At 38.5% G+C, this 23097-nt stretch overlaps 2 protein-coding genes across 2 annotated transcripts; both read right to left on the bottom strand.

Moving 5' to 3' along the window:
- Positions 1-2787: 2787 nt before the first annotated feature.
- LOC119238202 (olfactory receptor 11H4-like) lies at positions 2788-3816 on the bottom strand. Its single transcript, XM_037501912.1, has one exon. The coding sequence runs from the start codon at positions 3806-3808 to the stop codon at positions 2834-2836; it is 975 nt and encodes a 324-aa protein (XP_037357809.1). The 5' UTR covers positions 3809-3816; the 3' UTR covers positions 2788-2833.
- Positions 3817-21452: 17636 nt separating this feature from the next.
- On the bottom strand, positions 21453-22394 carry LOC119238201 (olfactory receptor 11H7-like). The gene has a single exon (XM_037501911.1). The coding sequence runs from the start codon at positions 22386-22388 to the stop codon at positions 21453-21455; it is 936 nt and encodes a 311-aa protein (XP_037357808.1). The 5' UTR covers positions 22389-22394.
- Positions 22395-23097: the final 703 nt, after the last annotated feature.

Here is a 23097-nt window from a genome sequence, read left to right as displayed (position 1 = left end):
AGCAGAATACAAGTGGATAGCTAAGACCGTGTTCTGCCATACAGTGGAAATTTGTAGGGCTAAGATTTTTGAGTATTTGGGAAGCATAAGTGGAGACATGACAGAGAGGGATAGGATAAATCAGTGAGAATGAGGGAAACTATTTTCAGGGTCATGGGTCTTATTTTTTGCCATGGTTTTCCATCATCAGAAATTGTATATCTACTATCTTGTAAGTATCTCTGAGACTCAGCACAAAGGAAAGGAGAAAAAAGTTAACTGTTCCATGTACTCATTTTCTAAAAGGCACAACAGTAGTCATTTGGTGTCATTTACTCTTTTTCTCCAAGTTTTAAAGAGTAGCCTAAGCTTAAAAGGTGTGGAGATGATAGAGTTGCTGTTAAGCAGTTACCTATCCAGAGCTGAGGGCTCATGTTGAGAAATGATGGAAAACAAGTAAGTAGGCTTGGGGGCCCATATTGTAAGTAGTGTGGAGTGGAAACTAGAGGAATTTGCATTTGTTGACTCTGAGGAGCAGAGTGAAAGACTAGTGGAAATGAGAGAAAAAAGGGAAAATCCACCACCTTTATACACTTCTTCATTGCTTGAAATTTGTTATAACCACGTTATTTTTGTAAGCAAGAAAATTGAGACAAAAGCACTCAACAAATACTTGAGTTCTACTCTATGCTGTGTATTGTACTACTACTTATTCCCAATTGTGTAAAGAACCTCAGAAACACACCTAAGTTGAACAAAGATGGGTTTATTGGCTTTTTCCCAATGAGGGAGAACGTATATCATGAGGACATGGGCATCTTAGTAGGAAGATGTTAGAAAAGGTGTTTCTTATATGATTTGGGCTTGTGTTGACTTTGGGGAGAATTTAAGGAAATAGGGGTTTTCTCTGGATGCTGTGAGTGCATATTGTAATTTTTATCTAGAAGGCACTTGGGCTAAAGCTAGAAAAGAGGTTACTGCCACTCCTATTAGCTTAGAGGAGGATGTTTGGACCTTTTTTTTGTGGTTGGGACAGTGTTCTTGATCTTGTCTGTGCTCACGTATGATTGTAAAGTGGTCCTGCTTGTCTTGAACCATCATGCTCACATAGTGGACTTGTGTGAGTCTGACATCTGTCAGTGTTCAAAAGGAAAACGCCATTGTCTGGCTGAAATTGCCAGGCTGGTTCCTGGCCACACCGAGATCTGATAGTGCCAGGGAGTTCCCAGCTGCCTGGGGCTGCTTTCCTCTCTGTCATTATGTATGGGGATCTAGAAGTGAAAAAAGCTATTTCTCTCAAGAGGAAGTAACTACAATTATCATTGTTTATAGTAATAGAAGTGTTAAATGCAAATTCAGGAAATTATTGTTTAACATGTATCCAAGTTTTATTGTAAACATATAACAAAGGAGATATACCTCTAATAAAATTTGTTGTAAAAGTTCCATCTAGTCAAAAGAATCCCTCCCCCCTTCCCATTCTTGTAGTAGTGAGAAAAGGTGATTATATAAGATTATTAGATTAGGTATAACACAGGAGTGCATGTTAAAGCTTACAGGAAGATCTTATGACTATTTAAAAGACACCGAAGCTTTAATATACATTAAACATGTGCATTCTTTTTGTGTATCAATTATACCTAATTAGGAGAAAAAAATAGTCACTGAACCTTTATCTTAAGACAAGTCTAGATTTGTCCCAAAACTGATGTTTTAGGTTTATGTTTAAGTCTTTCAGGAAAATCCAACTTCCCTCATATATCAATCCCATTTTATCATTCTAGTAAGTGCAGCCTTAAAAAAAAATTTCACTGGGCCTCCCTAGTGGCACAGGAGGTTGAGCACGTGCTGTGAAGCTCTCCGCAGCCTCTGCAGAGTAGGTTCAATTCCCGGCTGGCCAGGGAGAAACCCACATGGCACTGCAGACCTCTCTTGCCTCCCCTGCTGCTCCCCTCAGCAGTGTCTTTGGTCCGTCTGCCTGTTTTGCTCCCTGCTCTGTCTCTGGTGAATTCTCTCACCCTCCCGCACCTCTGACCTGTACCCCAGTTCTTGTGTAACAGGGTGGTCCCAGGAAAGGGGGAGGTTCCCTGCCCCACCCAAGGGAGGGTGGAGCTGAGCAGGAAGAGGAGAAGCTGCAGAAGAGACTGAGGAAGGAAGCAGGATGGAGCCAGGAGACCTGGAGGAGGCGCATGGAGCCTAGAGACACGTGAAGAAACTGCGCTTGTCTTTTGGTCGTAGACTGGGTGACACAGATGTGGGTGAGACCCGTGGGGAGGTGACAATGGCAGTTTTTATCTTGATGTTGATTTTGCTCTTTTCCTTCCGGGCTTGTCTGGTTGTTTCTGACCCTTTTCTGTGGGTCCCCACTGGAAGATGTTTTAGACTTGTGGTAGACTTTGGGGCCTTGTTCTGGGCCGATCCCATTTGGATGGACTTTTACCCACGAGGGGACGGGTAACTTTGGGTGCTTCATTTAGAAACTAGACTCTTTGCCTTACCTGTATTGTTTCCTAGTTTTATTAAAGTTCCTTCCCATTAAAGTCTTATATGTTTTGTGTTGATGCGGCGGATGGCAGAACCCATTTAGAATAGGCAGGTTTGCGGGGTTTGGGCTGCCCCTCTCCCTGTCCTATAACACTTGTATTAATAAATAAATCTTAAAAATAAAATTTCACTGCCAGCTGAAGTCTAATGATTTAAGACTTCACTAGTCAACATAGGTACTTAAGGTGGGCACATTTCCAGGAAAAAAAAATATGGCCTCTATTCAGAGTGAAGACTAAAAGACCTTTGAAAGAACCTACATCTTCACCTTATTCTTTATTAGAACTTGGAAGTATGGTATGCCTTTAGTTCATGAATTTTGACTATTTCTCATTCCAAGTAAGACATTTCGTAAGGCAAGTTTCATGTCCTTATTACGAAGACTATAGATCAAGGGATTAAAGAGAGGAGTCATTACTGAATATATCAGTGTGAGAATCTTCTGCATCAAAATTGGGATGCCATATGTGGGACTCACATACATTACCATGACGGTCCCATAGAAAAGAGACACCACAGCTAGATGGGAACCGCAGGTGGAAAAGGCCTTTCTCCGCCCAGCTGCCGAAGGGACGCGAAAAACTGTTCTGAGCAACAGGGCATAAGATCGAAGAATGTACATCACAGTGAAAAAAAGGACAAGGGAACTCTGAGTGTAGAAAATAAATTCAGTAATGGGGGCTGGAGCACAGGACAGAGCCATCAGTGGGTCCATATCACACAAGAAGTGATCGATAATATTGGGACCACAAAAGGGGAGTTGGGAAATAAAGAAAATGGGGATTGGGTAGCCAAGGAATCCAATGAGCCAGCAGACAGATACCAGCACTCTACACAGCTTCCCAGTCATGATAGTGGGGTAGTGCAGTGGGCAGCAAATGGCTAGGTACCGATCATATGCCATTACAGCCAGGAAGAGACATTCAGTCGTGCCCAAGGAAAAGAAGAAATAGAACTGGAGGAAGCAGCCAGAAAATGAGATAGTCTTGGTTTTGGAGAGAATGTTGGCTAGCATGTTAGGAACAGTGGAGGAAACATACCAGATCTCAAGGAAGGCAAAATTTCCCAGCAGAAAATACATGGGGGTGTGTAGTCGTGAGTCCCTTCTCACTGCACAGATAATGGCTCCATTCCCCAGCAAGGTCAAGATATAAACAACCAAAAACAGCGAGAAGAGGAAAATCTGTGTCTCCCAACAACCAGGGAATCCCAGGAGAACAAACTCAGTCACACTGTGTGCTGACTTGTTCATGGAGCTTAAATCTAAGAAGAAGAAAAAAGACATAAATGTAACCAAGTAGTTTGACTTGCTGCATAGCTCAAGCACTCTATTGAGAAAAGAACTTAAACTCTACAGGAAAATACATGAGATATTCTGAGACTAGGTGGGAATAGACCCCACCTTATTTTGAATTCATTGTGGTTCTAAATCTCAGTATTATTTTGCTAGAATCCAGTGCAGCAAGAATTTTCCCCATCAGTGATACAAACAAATATCTTCATTTTTCTTTTCAACCTTAAGAAGACGACTTTTTCTGATTTTTGAAAATATTGCTCAGATGGGTCCTCATGCAAAAACTTGAAGCACTTCTTACTCAGCTTACCTTGTTTAAAAAAAGACATGTTTTTGAGGACAGCTGGTATGAAGTTAGGTTGGACCTTGGGCAACAGAGCAGACATAGTTGACTTACACCTGGAAGCAAAACTTACCCCAGGATATTGGCTTTTCAGAATAGTGTAATGAACTGAATTGATTGTCCCAGATATCACAGATATTCACTGAAGACTCAAAGCTCGTTATTATTTTCCTTTACAGATTTTCTTTTTTAGAATTAGCTTAATGACACCCAAAAAAATGTACAGAACACTCAAAGAATAAGTGAGACTATTTGTCTTAAAATATCTTTGTTTTCAAGTGTTTATTTTCACATACTTTATAAATATGAACCATCTTGCTATACATAGTCAGATCTTACCTAGGTAAAGATAAGGAAAATGGCATTTTCTGTTGCTAAGGTTTAGTTTATTTATTTATTTTTATTTAGTTCCAATTGGGTTAGTGCTTTTAGTAAGTATTTTTGGGTGATAAAGACAAAAGGATCTGAGATCAAATGGAGATTTATCTGCAATTTTAACTGGTAGAATGAATTTTGTTCTCTGAGGAGAAGAGAGGATATTCAAATATGATTAATGTATAAAAAAACACCAATTAAGAGTTTAAAATGGTAGTTTCAATATTAATTTGTCTTGTTAAATTCCAATTCTTTGTCATGTATATCAGATGTCACCAGTTGTAACTTTGTCAGGAATTAAAGAGAAAGAAATTTGAAAGGCAAAAGAGGACAAATAAAATTCTTGAAAGAAGGATCTTGTATGATTCTTGGGAACCAAGATTTGGACTCTAATATTGTTAGTTCCTGTTGGTGATTTTTTAAGGAAGCATAAAAAAATGAGATTTAAACAATAAAGTTCTGCAGGTGTCCAGTTTTTCAATCAATGCTAAATTCAAGACATTTGTTTGCAATCTGCCCTGAGGTGTTCACTAGATAATTTCCAGACTGTCATTTACAGAGCATAAAACAAGCTCTCACTGCTGCCTGACAGGAACTAAGTCTAGGCTCACAGATTTAAACCAGAAACCAGAATCTGGGCCTCCCTGGTGGCTCAAGGGGTTAAGACACAGTACTATGAAGCTACCACAGCCACTGCAGCATGAGTTCGATCCCCAGCTAGGGAGGTGACTCACATGGTGCAGAAGACCTCTCCTGACTCGCCTGCTGCTCCCCTCAGCAGTATATTTTAGTCAATCCGCCTGTTCTGTTCCCCACTCTGTCTCTGGTGAATCCTCTCATCCCGCACACTTCTGGACTGTACTCCAGTTCTTGTATGCATAAATAAATAAATCTTTAAAAAAAAAAGAAAAACCAGAATCATCATGAGTTCTATGCTTTCTGTATTTCTCTCTGAAGAAGGGACCATGCTTGCTTAATGTGAATTAGAGGTTAGGACACTCTCCACTATACTGGAAACTTCATTTATCTTTTCTACCACCATGCCCTGTGAAATTTATTAGCAGCAACATCAATTTTCTAGTAGCCTTTGGTGAGAGTGTAGGTAAGTAATAGGATGATCAAAGTATGGGGGTGCTAAATGGAAAAGTTGGTGTAGTCAATTTTCATTTTAACCATTGTTGGAATAAACTGACTCTATAAAGTTCTATATAACAGCACCCCCCGAGCCCTCTAATATAATGTGCTGGGAATAATTGGGTTATTAGAATTGAATATAAACCATTTTATGCCATAAACACATTGTTTCCCATGTTTTGTGGTTCATAAATCATTATATGAGCTACAATCCCAGGGGACCAAATCATTCATATACTCTCTTTCAATACAAGAAATCAACCAACCAATCAACTCACCAGTCTACTTACCTCAAGAGCAATAGCTTGTTTAAATAGCCTCTTTCCAAATGTCCCTTACTTGGTATACTGTCTTCTCAGATAGGTGGACAGGAGAATTCTGATTATTCCTGGAAAATGAGATTATTTTCACAAAGGTGGTGCCTAATAATCATAAATCATAAACCTCAAAAACATGGTACAGATGATCTATTATAACTGTGCATTTTACAGATGGGCCTCAGAAAGGATGTATGACTTCTTACTCAGTAAATTTGTGTCCTATATTCACTAGTGAAATGTCTACAGAGTAACAATGACTGGTCAGATTTTACAAACTAAAAGACCCTGTACTATATCAAAGTACTGGTTGTAAGGGGAAAATTAGTCCTTTCTTTTACATATGATGATGGATTTCCTGGCTCGGCTTAGAGAGAGGTTTGGGCATAGAGTAGCTTAACATAACTTCAGCATCAGACATCTCCTCCTCATTGGCTCTGATGAGGAAAACTCCAGATGAGTGTGTCATCTGAGGTTCATTGGACTACCTTCACTACTGGAGGCTCCAAAGTCTTGTTTTCTAAGAGTCTGTTGAGATATTTAACATATGAAGTGGTGTTTAATTTGTGTTTCCTCTCAGGGATTTCTCTAAACTCATGTCTGTCCCCTGTGGTCCCTGGCTTTCTCAAGTTTTCCCTGGTGTGCATCCTCTCTCCAATCTTTGGAGCTCATTCAGGTTTTAGTAGATTAGCACCTAAGGGGTGGCTAGTGTTAAGGAAACAGAGAACCTAGGTGGAAATAGGGGAAATTTCAGGAAACTTTCTTTTGCAGGGATTACATTCCATTGGGGATCAGCAAAATAAATGGAAGTTTTGCCCATGACTCTAATTCTGAAAACAAGATGTGTTTGTGAATAAATATTTCATTTAAACTAAAGAGGTTTTTGAACTAAATTCAAAAAGATAAACTGAAAATGATATTCTTTGGGCCACTTTAAAATTAAATGTATTAATTTTTTCCGGATTTCTTTTTTTTAGTGTTAAGTAAGATCTTCCTTGTGTGATGTGATCATGATTTGGAGTGAGCTTACTTGATGTGGAACAAAGGCCAAGATGACAGAAGTCTCTAAATTGACTATTTTGCTCAAATCGTCACTTTCAACTTTGACCTCACTCTCTAAGAGTGGGGAATTGGAAACCAATGCAAATGTGAGTTTGAAATTTTAAGAAATCATTTGGTCTGTTTTCTTCTAAAAAATTATGGTCAACTAATCTTTGACAAAGGAGCAAAGAATATGCATTGGAGCAAAGAAAGTTTGTTCAATAAATGGTGCTGGGAAAACTGGGTTGCTACATGCAAAAGAATGAAGCTTGACTACTACCTAACACCATGCACAAAAACCAACTCAAAATGGATTAAAGAACTAGACATAAGACCTGAAACCATAAAATACATAGAAGGAAATATAGGCGAAACACTCCATGATATGCACATCAAAGACATCTTTACAGACACATCACCCAAAGCAGTGATAGTGAAGGCAAAGATCAACAGCTGGGACTACATCAAATTAAAGAGCTTCTGCACAGCAAAAGAGACAATAACAAAAACAAAGAGAAACCCCACCGACTGGGAGAACATTTTTGCACACAACACTAACCATAAAGGACTGATCACAAAAATCTACAAAGAGCTGATGAGACTTAACAAAAACAAAGAAAATAATCCAGTCAAAAAATGGGCAGAAGAGCTAAAAAGAAATTTCTCTGAAGAGGAAATGCAAATGGCCAACAGGCATATGAAAAAATGTTCACCATCACTTGTAATCAGGGAAATGCAAATCAAAACTACCATGAGATACCATCTTACACCAGTGAAAATGGCACATATTAAAAAAACTAGCAACAAATGTTGGTGAGGTTGTGAAGAAAAAGGAACTCTCCTGCACTGTTGGTGGGAGTGCAAACTGGTCCAACCACTATGGAGAGCTGTGTGGAGATTTCTTGACCTACTAAACATAGAGCTTCCATTTGATCCAGCAATTCCACTCCTAGGTATTTACCCAAAGGACACAGAAACATCAATTCCAAAGAGCACCTGCACCCCTATGTTTGTAGCAGCACTATTTACAATAGCTAAGCTCTGGAAACAATCCAAATGCCCAAAAATAGATGACTGGATCAAGAAGATGTGGTACATATACACCATGGAATATAACTCAGCCTTCAAAAAAGATAAACACATGCAGTTTGCAGTAACATGGATGGAGCTGGAAGGGATCATGCTCAGCGAAATAAGCCAGAAAGAAAAAGAAAAATACCGGATGGTCTCACTCTAGCAGGAATCTAGAAAACTTAAATAAGGGACCAGGAAAAAGAATAACTATAAGAAAGAAAATATCAAAATCAACAAACAACTATGAACCAGAGACACTCTATGGAGTGTGGGGGGCGGGGAAAGGAGGGATTGGGGTCAAAATAAGGGGGTTGTAATTGTATGGGGAATATAAAAATAAAATTTAAATGAAAACAAAACAAAACAAAACAAGTCAGAATTGACCAAAAAAAAAAATGGGGTTCTTCCTAGAGTCCTCTTAAACCACATCTTGAAAATACGACTCCTAGGAAAAGATGATAGTAATGATCTGACTGATGGTAACTGGGGCAAGTTATAAGTGAACTTGATTTCAGTGATACCTGGTGCCATTTCCATGAGTATTATTGACTTCCTTGTCAAATAGTACATGTAAGAATGTATGTCTTGGCACTGGATTTTGTTCCATTGGCCTATGTATCTATTTTTATGCCAGTACCATACTGTTTTGATTATTAAAGCTTCGTAATATGGTCTGAAATTGGGAAGTGTGATGCCCGAAGTGGTAATTGTTTCACAATGTATACATATATTAAATTATCATGCTGCATAACTTGAAGCAACATATTGTATAATTTAAAAACACACACATTTTATTTGTCAATCATAACTCAATAAAACTGAAGAAATATAATGAATAAGAACTATATACTTTCTTATAGAAATAAAACAGAATTCACCACCAGTAGATCTGCACTATAATTAATGTTTAATTTTTTCAGTCAGGAAATGATATAGCATATGATATAGAAACATGAAACACAAGGAATATGATAGAGAAACATGAAACACAAAAAATGAGAAACATTGGAAATAGAATAACTGAAATATGTATAGTAGCTTTTTGTGTGTGTTTACAGCATATGTAAAAGTAAAATCTATGACAAAAAGTAGCCCAAAGGATGAGAGTGAGGGATTAGGAAAGTACTCATATAAATTCTTTATGCAACACATAAAGTAGCATAGAATTATTTTATTTATTTATTTATTAAAGATTTATTTATTTATGCATACAAGAGCTGGGGTACAGGCCAGAGATGCAGGGTAGGGGGGCAGTGAGAGGGTTCTCCAGAGACAGAGTGGGGAACAGAACAGGCAGACTGAATAAAATACACTGCTGATGGGAGCAGTGGGCAATTCAAGAGAGATCTGCTGCGCCATGTGGGTTGCTCCCTGGCCCACCGGGATCGAACTCGTGCTGCAGAGGCTGCGGATTGCTTCATAGTGCGGTGCTTAACCCCTTGGCCACCAGGGAGGCCCCATAGAACTATTTTAAGTTAGACTCTGATTAAAGATTTATGTTGTAAACTCTAAGGTATTCATTGAAATAAAAGATAGATAAATAATGAGGTAACGATAGAGTTAAAACAAATTCAGAAAAGAATTTCTGAAAAGTGAGAAAAGTGAGAAAAAAGAACCAAAAAATAGAATCAATAGAACATAGTTAGCAAAATGATAAATTTAATTCAATCATATAAGAGATTAAGTACAAATGGTCAAAGACATCAATTAAAAGACCAAGGCTGTGAATTGGGGAAGGGGGGGAAGATTAACAATATGCTGCCTAAAGGAAATTCATTTCAAATAAAAATGCAAGATAAATTAAAATGTTGGAAAAAGATATGCTATGCAAACATTAATCAAAAGAAATTTTGAGTTGTTTTATTAATATGAGACAAAGCAGATTTCAGAATGAGGAACATAAAGAAGGACATTGCATCATCAAAAGCTGTTATTCCTTCAGGAAGAAATAAAAATTTCAAATGTAGAATATATCTAATAACAGAGTTTCAAAAATACGTAAGAAAAAAGCTGTTCAAAGTGAATTTAAGTAGTGAATTCTACTGTATATAAAGGAAATATTAATAAAAATAGTTTAAATTATTAAATTATTAAAAATACATTTAAAACATGTATTAAATAACAGTTTATTAAATATGAACTCAATTATGTGAAGTTTTATTTTATTTTATTTTTTTATAGAGGCATGTTTTTATTTATTTATTTATTTTATTTGTTTGTTTGTTTTGTTTATACATGCACTGGGTATAGTCAGAAGCGCGGGAGGGTGAGAGAATTCACCAGAGCCAGAGCAGGGAGCAGAGCAGGCAGAAGAACCGAAGTACACTGCTGAGGGGAGCAGCGGGCAGCAGGAGAGATCTGCGTGCCATGTGGGACCCTCCTCCAGTGGCCGGGGAGCAGCCGGGGATGGAACTGGCGCTGTATAGGCTGCAGGCAGCTTCGCAACCCAGCGCTCAACCGCTGCGCCACCAGGGAGGCCCAATTATGTGAAGTTTTAAAACAGGTACATTTAAATTATGTTTTAGTGGGTGAATAAAATCATGTAGCAAATAAGCAATAAAAGTTAGGGGGAATGATGGCGGTGAGGAGACGCTGTGAGTAAGATCTCCCATTAAAAAAAAAAGTTAATAGGGAGGAAAAGCGGCAGGTCCCAGTGAGAACTGGGACATGGAAGATAAACGGAAGACTCCAGCAAACTGCCCGAAGAAGAAAGTTGCCATAAAAGAGGACTAGAAGGGAGGAAAGCGCAGAACCCTGCTCCCCTCCCCCACCCACAAAGTCGGCACTCTCCGACCAGCAGAGAGGAGGAAAACAACAAACTGAAACGACCAACAATAACAAACTACGCAGCAAGCGGGACTGTGAGTGGAAAGGAACTATTGCAGCCACCACACCCCATGAACGGGAGCTGTGGAGAACCCTGCAGGATTCGCCGCGGCGGTGAGCGAACGGCTCTGGGCGCCATTAGAGAAGAACAAAGACCCCAGGAGACCTGCACACAGCCCAGGCTGCCGGTAAGCTTGCGTGGAAAAGCAGCGCTTGGCGCGCTTGAAAAGTAAACGCGGATCGGGATCGCGGCTGCCCAGGTCCCCGCGCCTGCGACCTAGGCTTGCGGGGAGACGTGCGGAGGCCCTCACTGAGGTGAAAGTCCCTCACTGAGTAAGCAGGAACCAGGCGCCCAGGCACGGGAGTGGGGTGCAAAAGGCTCCATTCCCGCACCACTGAACTGGGCTACAGCCCGCGTCCTGGACCTGAGGGCTTTGGAACTGAGACCCGGGGCACGAAATTCGGGGCGTGGGTTCTCCACGACGGTGGGGCATAAGGCAGACACAGCACCCCAAAGCTGTTGAGGTTTACCCTACCATTCTCGCTCTGTTCCCTGTCCCACGGGGGTGGGGGGGTTGAAAAACAGCCCCCCAAGGACAATAGGAGAGATCTCTGGCGCCACCTAGCGACCAGAAAAAAAGTCACTAACACCCCATAGAACAGGGAAATTTCTTAAGAAAAGACTTCTTGAAAACGGCAGACGGCTTCTGGAGGACCCAGTGGCCAGCTGGGAAGTTAGCGCACGCCAGGCCCCTTCCGACCAGCAGTCTGAGCCCACAGAGGGAGCAGGCACCCACGTCCGGGGCAGACCGGGCACGCAGAAGAGTGTGCCTGAGACCAGATGCACAGGGACTGCGTCCCGCTTCGCCATTTTAGAACAGGGGCATTTCTTCAGTAAAGACTGCCTAAAACCAGCAGAAAGCTCCCCCAGAAGCCAGAGATGGTTCCTGGAGGAGCCAGAGGGGAGCGGAGAAGTTCACCCAAGATGCTGGCCAGTCCGAGCAACACAGTGTCCCAATGCATACGACAAATTAGAAAACAGACAGTAGGGAGTAGAAGAACCACACGCAACCTAACAACACCTCAGGAAAGAAGCACACCACAAAAAGAAAACCACCCTCCAGATTGCAACGACAGTAACTTGGAAGAACTTCTGAGCCTTCCAGAAAGAGAATTTAAAATTACCATGATTAAAAAAGTGACAGAAGTCATAAAGGAAAACAATGATCAGAAGAAGGAAATTGAGTCCCTAAAGAGGGAAAACTATGGTCAGAAGAATGAAATTGAGTCCCTAAAGAGGGAAGTAAAAGAAATGCAAGAGATCAAAGAATTAATGGAGGAACTAAAGAACTCTGGGAAAAGCAATGAAAGCAGAATAGATGAAATGGAAGAACGAATAAGTACTCTTGAAGACACAGAAATAAAAAGAACCAAAACAGAAAAGGAAAGAGAAGTACGAAGGAAAAAGAATGAAGAAAGACTTCGGGAACTATCTGACTCCATGAGGAAAGGAAATATAAGAGTTATAGGAATTCCAGAAGGAGAGGAGAGAGATGTAGGAACAGAGAAAATATTCCAGGAGATAATTGAAGAGAACTTCCTAAATGCGAAGAAGGAGCTGAAAATTGATATACAAGAAGCAAGAACACCAAACTTCCACGACGAAAGGAAAAACACAGCAAGACACATAATAGTAAAGCTCCCAAGAATCCAGGACAAGGAAAAAATAATGAAGCTGACAAGAGGGAAGAAACAGATAACATTCAAAGGAAAACCAATCAGGCTGATATCAGACTTCTCTGAAGAAACACTCCGGGCAAGGAGAGAGTGGAAGGACATAGTCAACAGACTCCAAGAAAACAGATACCAACCAAGAATACTCTATCCCGCAAAGCTCTCCTTCCTCTATGAAGAAAGAATAAGGACCTTCCCAGACAAAGAGAAACTCTGGAATTTCATTACAACTAAACCCCCACTCCAAAAAATACTACAAGGAATCCTAAAGCCAGAATCTCAGAGGGACGAATAACAACGAAGAAGACCAAAAAAAAAAGTTATTAAAAGAATAAATAAATAAAATCAAAGGAAAGACAAACACAATGGCAAATACAGATGCTAACATATCAATATTAACTCTAAATGTAAATGGACTAAACTGTTCAATAAAAAGACACAGAGTTGCAGCCTGGATTAAGAAACAAAACCCAACCTTTTGCTGTCTCCAGGAAACACATTTAGCTACAAAAGATAAAAATAGGCTCAAAGTTAAAGGATGGAAAACAATCCTACAAGCAAATGGGCCAAAAAAGAAAGCAGGAACAGCTATACTTATATCAGATAAAACAGACTTCAAACTCAAAAAAATAAAAAGAGACCCCAATGGTCACTACATTATGATCAAGGGGACAATACTTCAAGAAGAAATAACACTCATTAACATATACTCACCAAATGAAGGAGCACCAAAATATATCAGACAACTGTTGTCCTCTCTGAAAACAAACAGACATCAGAGAAAACACATACGTAGTGGGAGACTTCAACACACCACTATCAACAATGGATAGATCAACAAGACAAAAAATAAGTAAAGAAACTAAAGCTCTAAATAAGGACCTAGAGCATTTGGGCTTAACAGATATCTATAGAACACTAAACCCCCCAAAAAACAGAGTACACATTTTTCTCAAGCGCACATGGATCATTCTCCAGCATCGATCACATACTGGGGCACAAGACAAACATCAACAGATACACCAAGATTGAAATCATACCAACCATCTTTTCTGACCATGAAGGCATCAAACTAGAAATAAACCATAAAAAGAAGGCAAGGAACTATCCTACCTCATGGAGATTAAAAACCACACTACAGGAAGACCACTGGACTAACGAGGAGATCAAAGAAGAAATTAAAAAATTCTTTGAATTGAATGACAAGGAGGACACCAATATCCTAAATGTATGGGATACAGCAAAATCAGTAATAAGAGGAAAATATATAGCAATAGAAGCTCACATCAAGAAACAAGAAAGAACTCAAAGAAACAACCTAATCTCGAAGCTCAGAGATCTAGAAAAAGAACAACAAAAAAACCCCAAAACCAGTAGAAGAAAAGAAATAATAAAAACCAAAGCAGAAATAAATGAAATTGAAACTAAAAAAACAATCCAAAAGATCAATGAAACCAAGAGCTGGTTCTTTGAAAAAATCAATAAAATAGACAAACCCCTAGCCAGGCTCACAAAGGAAAAAAGGGAGAAAGCACAAATAAACAGGATCATCAATGAAAGAGGAGAAATCACAATGGACACAGCAGAAATCAAAAGAATAATCAGTAACTACTATGAACAGTTATATGGAAACAAGTTCAACAATCTAGAGGAGATGGACAAATTCCTACAACTCTACAATCACCCAAAGCCAGATAAAGAAGAACTAGAACACCTAAACAGACCAATTACAAGCAGCGAAATTGAAATGGTAATCAAAAACCTTCCCCAAAACAAAAGCCCAGAACCTGATGGATTTACAAATGATTTGCACCAAACATTCAGAGACGAATTAGTGCCTATCCTTCACAAACTCTTCCAAAAAATTGAGAAGGAAGGGACAATACCAAACACGTTCTTTGAAGCCAACATTACACTAATACCAAAACCGAATAAGGACAACACATAAAAGGAAAACTACAGGCCAATCTCCCTAATGAACACTGATGCAAAAATCCTCAATAAAATTTTAGCTATCAGAATCCAACAATGTATCCATAAGATAATTCACCACGACCAAGTAGGATTCATTCCAGGGACACAAGGATGGTTTAACATCCGAAAATCAATCAATGTTATCCAACACATCAACAAAAAGAAATATAAAAACCATATGATAATATCAATAGATGCTGAGAAAGCTTTTGACAAAGTGCAACACCCATTCATGATAAAAGCCCTTGAAATTTTTGGGATACAAGGAACATACCTCAACATCATATGACAAGCCAACAGCCAGTATCATCCTCAATGGTGAAAAGCTGAAAGCAATTCCATTAAGATCTGGAACAAGACAAGGATGTCCACTCTCACCACTGCTTTTCAATATAATACTGGAAGTCCTAGCCAGAGCAATAAGACAAGAGAAAGACATCCAAGGAATCCAAATAGGAAAAGAAGAAGTCAAACTATCACTATTTGCAGATGATATGATAATATACATAGAGAACCCCAAAAACTCCACAGAAAAACTAATTCAACTCATCAATCAATTCAGTAAAGTGGCAGGATACAAAATCAACACGCAAAAGTCAGTAGCCTTCCTATACACAAACAATAAATCTGAAGAAGAAGAAATCAAAAAAAAAATCCCTTTAATTATCGAAACAAAAAAAATCAAATATTTGGGAATAAATCTAACAAAAGAGGTAAAGGACCTATACAAAGAAAACTATAAAACACTTTTAAAAGAAATAGAAGAAGACACAAAGAAATGGAAAGACATCCCCTGCTCATGGATTGGAAGAATAAACATTATTAAAATGGCCATCTTATCAAAAGCAATATACAGATTCATTGCTATTCCAATCAAAATTTCAATGTCATTCTTCAAAGAAATAGAACAATTATTGATGAAATTCATATGGAATCACCAAAAACCCCAAATAGCCAAAGCTCTACTGAAAAAAAAGAAGGAAATGGAGGCATCACACTCCCAGACTTCAAACTATACTACAAAGCCATAATCATCAAAACTGCATGGTATTGGAACAAGAACAGACATACAGACCAATGGAATCGAATAGAAAATCCAGAAATAAACCCACAGATTTATGGTCAACTAATCTTTGACAAAGGAGCAAAGACTATGCATTGGAGCAAAGAAAGTTTGTTCAATAAATGGTGCTGGGAAAACTGGGTTGCTACATGCAAAAGAATGAAGCTTGACCACTACCTCACACCATACACAAAAATCAACTCAAAATGGATTAAAGAACTAGACATAAGACCTGAAACCATAAAATACATAGAAGGAAATATAGGTGAAACACTACGTGATTTGCATATCAAAGACATCTTTACAGACACATCACCCAAAGCAGTGATAGTGAAGGCAAAGATCAACAGCTGGGACTACATCAAATTAAAGAGCTTTTGCACAGCAAAAGAGACAATAACAAAAACAAAGAGAAACCCCACCAACTGGGAGAACATTTTTGCACCCAACACTAATGATAAAGGACTGATCACAAAAATCTGTAAAGAGCTGATGAGACTCAGCAACAACAAAGAAAATAACCCAGTCAAAAAATGGGCAGAAGAGCTAAAAAGAAACTTCTCTGAAGAGGAAATGCAAATGGCCAACAGACATATGAAAAAATGTTCAACATCACTTGTCATCAGGGAAATGCAAATCAAAACTACCATGAGATACCATCTCACACCAGTGAGAATGGCACATATTAAAAAAACTAGCAACAACAAATGTTGGCGAGGGTGTGGAGAAAAAGGAACTCTTCTGCACTGTTGGTGGGAGTACAAACTGGTCCAATCACTATGGAGAGCTGTGTGGAGATTTCTGGACCTACTAAACATAGAGCTTCCATATGATCCAGCAATCCCACTCCTAGGTATTTACCCAAAGGACACAGAAACATCAATTCCAAAGAACACCTGCACCCCTATGTTTATAGCAGCACTATTTACAATAACTAAGCTTTGGAAACAGCCCAAATGCCCAAAAATAGATGACTGGATCAAGAAGATGTGGTACATATATACCATGGAATATTACTCAGCATTCAACAAAGATAAACACATGCAATTTGCAGCAACATGGATGGCGCTGGAAGGAATCATGCTCAGCAAAATAAGCCAGAAAGAAAAAGAAAAATAGCGGATGGTCTCACTCATAGCAGGAATCTAGAAAACTTAAATAAGGGACCAGGAAAATGAATAACTATAAGAAAGTAAAAATCAAAATCAATCAACAAAAAACTATGAACCAGAGACACTTTTGGGGGTGTGGGGCCCGGGAGGGGAGGGATTGGGGTCAGAATGGGGCATTTGCAATTGTATGGGGGAATATAAAAATAAAATTTATTATTTAAAAAAAAAAGTTAGGGGGAATGATAGGTGTGATAAAAAACCAAAGAGATGTTTGAAGTACTTGGAATGCCCTATTTCTTGCCTTTGGTAGTGGATAACTAGATGCTTATTTTTTAGTTTTCATTATACTCACCATACTTAATGTATATGTTGTACTATTTTTTTTTTTGCCAAAGAGTGTATAAGAAAGTTGTAAAAAAAACAGTAAAAAATAAAATGGGGAACTTAATTCAATAAATTCTTTTTGAAAATATCATGCCATGTAAAATTTTGCTTCTCTGATTTATATTGTCTCAGTTTTATAATTAGAACACTATCATTTATTTTGCTTTCTTTCTTCACTTTGGCTTGTAGGATGTGGAAAGATGTTTTATTTTGAAATTGAAAGTTTAACTGGGCCTCCCTGGTGGCACAATGGGTTAAGCACAGCACTATGAAGCAATCCGCAGCCAATGCAGCACCAGTTTGATCCCCTGTGGGCCAGGGAGCTACCCACATGGCACAGCAGACCTCTCCTGTCTCTCCCGCTGCTGCCCTTAGCAGTGTATTTCAGTCAGTCTGCCTGTTCTGCTTCCCACTTGGTCTCTAGTGAATCCTCTCACACACACACTCCACATCTCGCCTGTCCCCCAGTTCTTGTATGCATAAACAAATAAATCTTTAAAAAAAAAGTTAAACTTAACTGATGTAATCTGCTTTCATGTTGTCTGTCAGTGACAATTTCTTGTTTCTTTGGTGTCATGCGTGTGTTGGTGCATTATATATTTTATTAAGCTTTTTAGTTCTTTATTGGGGAGTAAATTTCTGTCTATATTTTCAGAGGGATAGCTGAAAGCTTCCCTTTTTTTTTTTTTAAAGACTCATTTTTAAGGAGCAATTTAGATTTACAACAAAATCTAAAGGAAGGTACCTAGATTTTCCATATACCTCCTGCCCGCGTGCATATATTATCTGCCCCCAGTGTCAACATCACTCACCAGAAAAGCAGATTCATTCATTCATTCATTCATTCATTCATTCTTAATTGAGGTAATATTTGGATACCCCCATCAGGTATTGCCACCATAATGCACCCACAGAATGGCAGATTTTTTTTAAACCTAGCAATGTTCATAGTTTATTTTAGGGTTCGCTCTTGGTGTTGTCCATTCTATGGGTTTAGGCAAATGTATAATGACATATATCTATCTTTATATCATACAAAGTATTCTTGCTTTCCCTAAAATCCTCTATGCTCTGCCTGTTTCTCCCCTTGCTCTCGGTGTAAATCCTGGTGTCCAGCTGTGGAAGCAGCGGGTTGCGGCAGGACTTCCTCAGCAGATGGGAACGATGGCCTCTGTTCCCAGAACCTTGCCAGGACAGGTGTGGCAGGTCAGCACCCCGGATCTGGTGGAAGAGCTGGGCCCAGCAGTTTCTGGTGCAGGTAGATGGACCTCCGGGAGAGCTGATCAGCTAAGGGATAAGGTACTGCCACCCCCAGCACTTCGGGTGTTGTGGTTTACTATCTTGTGGTTTGAACACCTTGAACATTTCCTTCTCTCTGTGTGCCTAACAGTGTCCTGAGGGGGCTGTAGTAAACTGTAAACTGTAGCTTGAATGTTGGGAAAATTTGCAGACATGCCCCAGCATGGGGGCGGTTTTGCGCCAAGTCCTCTGCATTCATCTTTTTATTGTCTCTATAGTTTTCCTTTTGCAGAAAGTCACAGTAGGTATTACATAGTTTGTAACTTTTTCAGACCGGCTTCTTTCACTTAGTAGTATGCATCTAGGTTCCTCCTTGTCTTTGCATGGCTGGGTAGCTCATTTCTTTTTAGTGTTGAATAATTTTCCATTGTCTGGCTGTACCACCATTTATTTATTCATTCACCTACTAAGGGACATCTTGGCAGCTTCTAGATTTTGGCAATTATGAATGAAGTTGCTGTAAATATCCGTGTGCAGGTTTTTGTGGGGGCTATGCTTACAATTCCTTTGGGTAATATACTGAGGCCTGCCATTGCTGGCTTGCGGTAAAACAAAGTTCTTTGTCTTTTTGATGAAACATTCACTTGGTTGCTGGTAATCTTTGGCTATTTTCCAGGGTGACAGTAAGGCTGATTCTGAGGTTTTTGCCTTTTTTTTTTTTTTTCAGTCTTTCTGGGTACCAGTGGGTCTTTGAAGTTTCTTCTAACATTTCATTTAGAGGTACATGCATAAGTGGCAAAGTTGAAAAACAGCAAGGGAATGATTATAACAAAATCCTGCTCTTTCTCTTACTTCTTTATTGCATTGTGTGGCTGATGTAGTTGAGGCTCACAGGAGGTTTCTAAAATGATGGCAATATTTCATGTGTTTTTTAAAAAGATTTATTCACTTATGGATACAAGAACTGGGGTATAGGCCAGAGGTGTGGGGGTGAGAGGATTCACAAGAGACAGAGCTGGGAACATAACAAGCAGATTGACTGAAATACACTGCTGAGGGAAGCAGCGAGTGAGTCAGGAGAGGTCTGGCCAGGGATCGAACTTGTGCTGCAGTGGCTTTGAATTGCCTCATAGGTTGCGTCTTAACCTCCCATGCCCCCAGGGAGGCCCAATATTTCATGTTTTTTACTTGGGTGAAGAAGAACACAGAACTTTCTAAATTTTGTATCATTTAAATTAACACACATGTACATAGACTTTTCTGTGTGTCTAACATAGAATGATAACAAGATTTTTGATAGATTTATTATTGTATTTAGCAATACCCTTCCTAGAACTGTCTTTTTTAAAAAAGACAGTTTTTAAAACCACTGTGAGACAAAATACCTTAAAGCAATGTATATCCAGCCATAGGGGAATAATTAAGTAAGTTATGGTTCATTCATACACTGGGGCAATATTAAACTGAAAAAAAAAATGAGGTATGTTTATTTGTATTTACCTGGATAGGAGGTTACAAAATTTTAAGAGAATAAAAAATAGCTATGATATTCTATAATAAAATCAGTTTAAATAAGTTGGAAAATTTTATGTATTTGCATTTTCATGTTTGTGGATACATCAAAACATTGACTAGTACAAAACTCGTTATTTGTGGAAAGTGTAATTGTGAGGTGCTAGGGTGTTAGGGTGCTAGGGAACTTTTATCTTTAACTTTGTGTTATTATGTATTGTCTAAAAATTTCATGACAAGTCTGTATTGCTTGGTAATAAAAACACACATAAAATATAGCTTTAAAAACTGGTAAGTTCTGTAAATATTACTAAAATGTAAACAATCAGTTAGTGGTTTTGTGACTGAAATATCTTTAATGCTAGTGAGAGCTGATTGAAGAACTAACTCACTTATCCAATTCTACAAACTGTTCCTTTCCCAAAAAGCTTACTATGAGTCAATCAGTTATCATCCTTGATGCTGGGTGAAAAAAGGAGATGCTGCTCTGTCCTCAGGGGGCTTGTATTCTTGGGAAAGAACTGACAATCCATAAAACATTTACATCAGAGTCCTATTGGAATATGACCTAGTGTATTCTAGATGTCTTAGGAGGAACATATATATCCTGGGGATATTAGGAAGCTTTCACCTGAATCTTTATGGGATTGCTTTACTTCTTCAAGTAGTACTTCTGGATGGAAACCTCTTTCAAGTTGGTCCAGGTTGGTTCTCTTTTAGAGCTCTCTTAGACTCAGCGTGGAATTCTGTATTTTGTCTATTATTGATGGACATTCAGTTTGCTCTTGTTATAGCTCATCTCTTTCTGTTCTGTTCTCACAGACACTGTTTCACAATACGCATTTTTTCTAGATATGAATTTAGGAAAGTGCAGATGTCCCTTAAACTCTAGGGAACAGATTAAACTCTCTTAATACTCTTCATTTTCCTTATGAAAATTATATACTAACAATTCACCAAAGATATTCTTATTCATAACTTCAATCAAAAATCCAGCCTCCCCCTTGTATGCTTTTGATGATGATGATGATGAGCTAAAAATTGTGAAATTGACTTCATAGTCTCTAAGTGTATCCAACATTGATATGTGGGCATTTCTGCTAAAAATTTAAGACAACAGGCATTTTATTTATTATGTATTTTTTTTAATAAAGTGTTAGACTGCCATATTAGCAAACCAATTGGGGTTAATATCTCTCAACAAAGTTGCATGGGCAAAGATTGCACAATAGGAAAGTCAAAACCTTCTTGAATAAATGTTAAGATTTTTAAGTCATTTTTACTCTGTGTCAGGGGACTATCTTTTCCCATGGAAACACATTTATGAAATTTCTAGTTTCAGCAATAGCTAATCTTTAATGAATATCCAAATATGATGAAATAAATGATGAGTTTTGCTTTGTACAAAAGGAGCATGAAGATTTTTAACAAAGCCAAGACCATTTGGGTCATTTATCTTCCACTTGAAGGAAGAGTCTTTGGGTTTCACAAAACCTATTCATGAGGTTTAGATAACTCTCATTCTACAAAATACCTGACGAAGGGCAAATTTCATGTCCTTGTTGCGTATGCTGTAGATGAAAGGGTTTAAGACCGGTGTCACTACAGAATATAACAGAGTGATGATCTTATGCATAGCAACTGAGTTGTCAGATTTGGGACTTACATACATCACTATTATGGTTCCATAGAACAGAGAAACCACGACTAAGTGGGATCCACAGGTAGAGAAGGCCTTTTGCCGCCCAGCTGAAGAAGGAACTTTAAGCACAGCTCTGAGGACCAGGGCATAGGAGCCAAGGATGTACAGGCCAGTGAGAACAATGAACACAGAGGTTACAAAATGGAATGCATTTTCTATGATGGAGTTGGGGGCACAAGACAGAGCCATCAGTGGTTCTACATCACATAGAAAGTGGTCAATGATGTTGGGGCCACAAAAGGGAAGTTGAGAAATGAAGGTAATAGAAACTAAATGTCCAAGGAAACCAAAGAGCCAACAAAGAGACACCAGAATGGCACAGAACTGACTAGTCATGATGGAGGGATAATGCAGTGGATGGCAGATGGCCAGGTACCGATCATAAGCCATGACACAGAGGAAGAAACATTCAGTTGTGCCCAAGGAAAAGAAGAAGTAGAACTGAATGAAGCAACCAGAGAAAGATATGGTCTTGGTTTTGGAAAAAAAATTGACCAACATATTGGGAACTGTGCAGGTCACGTACCAGATCTCCAGGAAGGAGAAGTTGGCCAGAAGCATGTACATAGGGGTATGGAGTCGGTGGTCCCACCTCACGGCACAAATAATGGCCACATTCCCAGTCAAAGTCAAGATATAAACCAAAAAAATCATTGAGAAGAGTATAATCTGCATTTTCCAGGGGCCAGGAAAGCCCAACAAGATGAACTGTGTCACAGTAGATATCCCTGACTTATTCATGGTCCTCAGACTGTGGAGAGAAGACAGATAAATAATGATAAGTAACTGAGTCTTCTTGAAACTTTTCTTAAGGCAGGGAGTTTGATTCATGCAGGTAAATGAATTGAATATTCTAACGTAGGTTTTGAATAAATCTTGCCTTTTTCTTAATAACCTTTGACATCTATTCTTTTTAAATGTACAATCCCAGGCTATTTGACCTTTATGAGGAAATAGAAAAATCAGTTAAATTTCATCTTTTTGTATAAAGAAATCTTGAAATGGAGGCAAAAATGGTTTGATTTATATAAAAAATTTCTAGTAAAAGCTGTTTAGATGTGATAATTACTGCTGTTTACTTCAAAATGTGAGGATACATACACCATTATTTTGAAAGTAGATTTGAATCTCATATTTTTTACAGATTTGAGTGGTTTGAATTTTGATATTGCTTTAAATTCTCTCTCTCCATTAAGGGAAATTTTTAAAATCACTTTTTCAGATACAAGAAGAACCAACAAGGAAATACAGATAATAAATTTTTATATATCTTGCTAATTCCTATTTAAGGATGTTCATATTATACTACTTCTTATTTACAAGTTGGTATCTAATCATTTACTCTTAAATAAGTCACTACTATTCATACCATGATGATTAATTTTACATGGCAATTTATCATACTTTATATACATATAGAATATGTCATTGAAAATAAATATAACATAAG

Source organism: Talpa occidentalis, unplaced genomic scaffold (assembly GCF_014898055.3).
Source record: "Talpa occidentalis isolate TD23 unplaced genomic scaffold, MPIMG_talOcc4v2.1 talOcc4.11, whole genome shotgun sequence".
Taxonomy (NCBI): Eukaryota; Metazoa; Chordata; class Mammalia; order Eulipotyphla; family Talpidae; genus Talpa; species Talpa occidentalis.
Note: the sequence above shows the minus strand (reverse complement) of the source record. Positions and strands in the feature narration are given on the sequence as shown.